This window comes from Mytilus edulis, chromosome 14 (genome assembly GCF_963676685.1).
Source record: "Mytilus edulis chromosome 14, xbMytEdul2.2, whole genome shotgun sequence".
Lineage (NCBI taxonomy): Eukaryota > Metazoa > Mollusca > Bivalvia > Mytilida > Mytilidae > Mytilus > Mytilus edulis.
In genome coordinates, this window is record NC_092357.1 from 62,145,123 (window position 1) to 62,151,580 (window position 6,458).

General features: G+C 33.1%; 1 protein-coding gene across 1 annotated transcript; it reads right to left on the reverse strand.

Annotated features, from left to right (window-relative positions):
• Nucleotides 1-4,909: 4,909 nt before the first annotated feature.
• LOC139504375 (uncharacterized) lies at nt 4,910-6,079 on the reverse strand. Its single transcript, XM_071294451.1, has one exon. The coding sequence runs from the start codon at nt 6,077-6,079 to the stop codon at nt 4,910-4,912; it is 1,170 nt and encodes a 389-aa protein (XP_071150552.1).
• Between the last annotated feature and the right edge of the window lie 379 nt (nt 6,080-6,458).

Below are 6,458 nucleotides of genomic sequence, written 5' to 3' on the forward strand. Positions count from 1 at the left end.
CCTTTTAATTCTAGATTTGGATTTATTAAGTTATTTTGCGATGTTAATTAATAAATAGATTAGCCATATATGTCCACGTGTCGCGGTGCACTCGACTTTTCGTTAAAAGTGTGTTCCTATATTTCAACACTAATATTTAGATAGCTAAACTTCTTTTTATAAAAATTCAATCTAAAGAAAGAAATAAGTTTATTTTTGCATATTTTGTTGTTTGGTGCTCTATTTTTGTTGTAAACAAAGTACCGATTTATTGAAGTTAAATTGTAGAAAACTTTTAATACTTCTATTTTGCCTTTTTGATATAAATTCTATTGATTTTGGATCTCGTTTACATTTGTTAATTGTTTCAAGTTGATCTATGTTATTTGTAAATAAAGTATCTGAACTTAATTAATCTTTAGTCTTCTCTTCCATAACACAATTTCCCAGAGGAACGAGAAACCTGAATTGCTAACACAAAAGTTGCTGGTATAATTTACCATTGAGACCAATATTAAAGGCCTCCATTGCTTACCGCATTTTGGGTAAGAGAATTCAATAAAAGTACAGTTCCACTGGTTGAAGGTCAACGTGTGTTGGTGTTGGATTTTGTTGGCCATTCTAGGTTCACATATTTACTCACGAGGGAACAGTGACGCATAGACACCCGACCCTCCTGTTACATGTATACCATAATACGTCCCGTAAACGGGAGAGAAAAAAAATCGCGAATTTTTCCTTTAACAAAAATCTTTAAAAGACATGAACAATTAAACACATACCATTGGATACATCTGAACACTTTGTTGGTTCTTCTCGTTTTCTTTTATCAACTGCATTTCTTGGTTCTTAAAATTGAAATATTAAATGTAGACTATTTAGGATTTTCTGTATCAAGAGCTGTACAAATTATGCAGTATCAATAAATATATACGACGAAAAGTATTACTTATGCCTTTTGTAGAGAAAAAATATAACATACATTTTATATTTTCAGAAAGTTATTACTGTGGTAAAATTGTTTAATAGCACAATATTTTACAAGTGATAACGCCTAGATACAATGATTTAAACACAAGAATATAGAACCCGAGACAGTTAGACTACCTAATAAAGTTATGACGTAACGAGTTTCACAATATTATAGGGTTATTGCAGGGATATTGGGGAATATTGGCCCGAGTAGAATTTTATATTGCACGAGCTTGCGAGTGCAATATATGTTCTACGAGGGACAATATTCCCCAATAGTCATGCAATAACCCTTTTATTGTATAGCAATATAATATTTGAAAGTAAAAATTTGTTTTAACTAAGATTTTGTCGTTGATGACGTCATGAATTTTGAAGATGTATTGCACTAGTGGAATATTAGAATTAATTGCACGGTAACTTGTGGTTATTTCTGTGGGAAATATTATATTGCTATGCAATAATATAGGGTTATTGCATGAATATTGGGGAATATTGTCCCGAGTAGAATTTTATATTGCACGAGCTTGCGAGTGCAATATATGTTCTACGAGGGACAATATTCCCCAATATTCATGCAATAACCCTTTTATTGTATAGCAATATAATATTTTATAGTAAAAATTGGTTTAAACTAGATTTTGACGTTGATGACGTCATGAACTTTTGAAGATTTATTGCATTAGTGCAATATTGGAATTTATTGCACGCTAGCTTTTGGTTGCTTTCTGTGGGAAATATTATATTGCTATACAATAATAATATATATTTTCAAGAAAACTGTAACATGAACATGACCCAAGAACAACTCCCAGAACTTAAACCATTGATCACTTCTAAAATTGATTAGTTATTATAAAGTTAATTACCCTTTAGCAGTATAAGCAGTATACTAAAAAACAGAATAGCATATAATTGTTATTGTGAATCATTGACAAGTGATGGAAATGTGAAATTTAATTTATGAGATTGCAAATATTTCATGAAAAATTACTACAGAAATTCTGAATGCGAATTTTAATTAATGCGAACCTGAAACTCTCGCATTCCTAAGGTGCGTAATCATGATAAAAAAGTACGTATATACATAATACGATTCACGTCAATTCAAAAATAATAACGTATATACGTAACTTGAATTATGTATATACAGAAATAATTCCTTATACACAGAAATAGAATTACGTATAAACAGAAAAAAATCCGAATACGGCAGAAATCGAATTACGTCTATACAGATCTATTCGTGTATACAAAGAAAGATATAATTTATAAATACATAATTCGATTTACGTATATACGTAAAATTTTGCATTTACAGAAATAATTACATATGCATTTGTAATTCGAATTCCGTATATGCGTAAATCGAAAAAATCTGCATTACAAATAAAATTACATATATACGAATTTCGTATACACATAATTAGTTTTGTATATACATACTTGATTAACGTATATACGGAATTCGATTTACGTATATACATAAAACGAATTCCGTATATAAAGAAAACATTATGTGTATACGTCAATAAGTATTTTTGGATTTATGAGTTTTGAACAGCGGTATACTACTGTTGCCTTTATTTGACCCTGATTCTGCGCCATACAATCCAGGCTTAGATCTAAATAATAATTGAATGTACAATATAGTAGATAAACTATCCACATTATTAACTTAAAGCGTTCCGTTGTACGGATTCATGTAAAGTTGAAAAAAAGCTAATCGGAAATAGTTGATTAAATTTAATATCAAATATATATTATCTTAAACTAGTAACAGAAAGAGCCAAAATACATATAACAGCTTCGTGCAATTTTCAATAAATAGAAATTCATATGATCTTTTTTGGAAGTCACACATCGTTGTACGATTTAGTAGATATTTTTAAATATGCATTTAGAAAATATCTGCATTTTCAAATTTCATCATTCCGGAGAAATCAAAGATTACTTATTTTTCCTTATTTTGGTATAACATGTTTTTTTTAAACATTTATTACCAAGGATAGGAAATGTCATCAAGTGATACAGTTTTACAATTATTGTTGTCTTTTGCATTAGGCCATTTATGTACAGACTCATGAGCAAATTAGATGCAACTTTGTTTTTGATAGCTTTGCAAATATTAGAAAATTCAAACATGCAAAAAAAATTGAATGAATGAGTCGTTAATTGTTTGAGGAATATCTTCTATAGAATCCCAAGTATTCACGTCCAATATATATGAACATTTCTAAGTTGAAAGGTAAAGATTTGAATAATGCGACGTTGATTGTTTGAGGAATGTCTTACCTTGTCGTTGCATGTTTATTAAGTAGGAATTTATTTTTGCAACAGTTTCTTTTATATCTTTAATATCCTCATTTCCTTTATCAATGCTAGCATGGACTGTTTTAATCTGCAATATGTAAAGTAAAACACAGTTTAGTAAAATTATCGAACCTTGAAAGCAATTAAATAAAATTGTGATTGGAAATGGGGAATTTGTAAAAGAGACAACAACCCTACCATAGAAAAGACAACAGCAGAAGGTCACTTACAGGTCTTCAATGTAGCGAGAAATTCCAAATAAGAATTCCAAATAAACAGCACTGAACGGTCTAAATTTGTATATATTTCAGATTTGACAACGGTAGTATAGTTACATTAGAGTTTGATATGTTTAAAACCAACGGCCGTTAAAATATAATAATAAATGTTGACTAAAGTAAACTAGTTGAACGTGGCTTGGTACTTATACATCCCTCAAAAAATTAAGCAATTTAAATTGTTATATTCAACAGATTTATTTTGGAGATGAGTAAGATAAAGAAATAGAAACAGAGACTGTAATAATATGTAATATAACCCAGATGTGAAGCACTGCATGGTGTCGAACTACATCTTTACATTTATCCCATTTGGTGCCAAAGTTGTTAATTTTCTTATCCAGAATCTTTCCCGAGTAAGTCTATACTCCCTAGACCAAGCAGAGTTGTGGTCAATGATAGTAATGGTCAGTCGATTGAGATCTGCCTTAGTGTGGCCAGCGGATCTCAAATGTCGACTAAGAGGGAGGTCTGGCTTGCATTGGTAGTCGCTACGATGACCGTTCATTCGTTTGTGAAACGGCTGTTCTGACTCGCCAACATACTGTTTACCACATTTACACTGTAGGAGATACACAAAATTTTGTAGTCTTGCAATTAACATTGCAAAATATGGTGTATTCTGTACCAGTGGAGTGACTGTTAAAAGTCTGGGTAATCAGTATTTGTTTGCAAGTCAGACATCGTTTGTTTCCACAACCCTTACAAGAGCCCACTGACGAAGAGCCTGCTTGAGAGGATAACTCAGCTCTCACCAGCAAGTCTTTAAGGCTTTTGGGCCTACGGAAAGCCAGTACAGGTGGCTCGGGAAAGATCTTGGATAGTTTAGGATGTTTTTCGATATCTTTCCAACTTTCGCGGATAAGGTGAGATAAGTTGTCAAATTTTGGATGGTAAGTCAACACAAAAGGCACCCTCCTGTTGACCTTTTTGACTTTATATTGTAAAAGTTCATCTCGGCTGATGTTGCTAGCACGAGAAAAACCTTTATCAATGTCTTTCCTTTTGTAACCCCGATGTTTTAGGTGACCGCGAAGTTCTTGTAGTCGTTTTTTGGCAACATCGTTGGTGGAGCAAATTCTTTTTACTCGTATGGCCTGGCTGTAGGGAATGCTCTTGGTGCAATGTTTAGGGTGACAACTTAAAGGAGACAGATATTGATGTTTGTCTGTGGGCTTGCAATACAAATCTGCAAATATGTTTCCATCCCTCACTTGTGTTGTAGTGTCAAGAAATGTGATCTTAGAGTCAGAGATTTCATATGTGAATTTTATTGAGGGATGGGCATCGTTGGCATGTTGAATAAACAAATTTAGTTCTTGTTCAGTATTATCCCACTTCATGTCAATATCGTCAATAAATCGGAACTAAGAGAGGGGTTGATAAAGAAAAGAATTTAGAATTCTCTGTTCTAATTTCCCCATAAAAATATTGGCATAAGACGGGGCCATCTTTGTTCCCATTGCTGTTCCATTGACTTGGAGAAAGTGTTCACCATTGAATGTGAAGTTATTGCATTTTAATACCAAAGTAAGGAGCTGGATGAGACATTCAGTTGGTGAATGTAAGGTGGTACGAGAGTTCCAGACTTCCCTACAGGCTTCAATACCATCATCATGGGGGATGTTAGTATAGAGGGAGGTAACATCAAGCGAGACAAGGATCATTTCAGGTGGGAGAGGGTTCAAAGATTCCATTTTGTTAATATAATGTGTTGTGTCTTGTATATATGATGGTAAATTTTCTACATGTGGTCTGAGATGAAAGTCAATAAATTCTGATATTTTCTCTGTAGGGTGGTCATTGGCGGAAACAATTGGTCTACCTGGATTATTGACTTTATGTATTTTGGGCAAAAGATAAAAACGCCCCGGCTTTGATTTTTCAGGTTTTAGATAATTAAATGTGGTTTCATCAATATGTCCCTGTTCACACATGTTTTTCAGGTTTGTGGTGATCTCTTTGTTATATTGAAGGGTGGGGTCAGAGTCTAATTTCTTATAAAATCTCTCATCATAGAGTTGACGTTCTGCCTCTTGAATGTAGTCACATCTGTCCATGACGACAACAGCGCTCCCTTTATCTGCTGATTTTATTATAATGTCGTCTCTGTTTTTAAGTAAACGCACAGCTTCGTTTTCTTCAGAAGATAAATTGTTGAATGTTTGGGAAGTAGCAGTGGACAGATGTGTTACGTCGGATTTAATTTTGTCAATAATATGTTCTAAAGTAGCACATTTACTGGGTTTAGGAATCCATGAACTTTTTTTCCTGAATCTGGGAATATCGACATCTTCTTGGTTGTCATCTGAGTCGAGATCACTTGTGTCACTATCAGTGGAACTTTTTGTGTTGTCCTTAGAAAAATTTTCCTTGATTCTGAGGGATCTTGCTAGCTTGTCTAGGTCATCTTCCAAAAGTATGGAATCTATTTTGCCCGGCGTGGGACAAAAATTAAGACCTTTTGACAGTACCTTAGTTTCGGTCTCCGACAAAGCTACTGAAGACAAATTGACTACTGTGTTTGTAGAGTTCATACAACCTTGTTTTTTTCTCCTGAATCGGCGATTCCGGGATATATATATATATATATACAGATAATGTCAGTAAGCAGTTTTGTACTCTACCTTGCCAGTATTGCTTTATATTTTTTCAAATGTGAAATAGGATGGCGTTGTACAAATGAAATATGTAAATCATATATAAAGGAAATAAGTGTAAGCCTCACCTCAGATATTGTGTCTAAGCATTGCACAAAATACTGCTGCATCAACGATTCATCAATAGGTCCTTTTAACAGATTTTCTCGCTGGTGTAAATAGATTTTCGTACTATCTAGATGATTAATATAAATTTCGGCCTTTTGCCATAAACTCAGAAAGTCTGAATCAGACAATCTACAGCTTGATTTATGGC

Coding starts and splice junctions, on each gene's coding strand:
- LOC139504375 (XM_071294451.1), bottom strand. CDS start 6,079: ATGAACTCTACAAACACAGTAGTCAATTTGTCTTCAGTAGCTTTGTCG.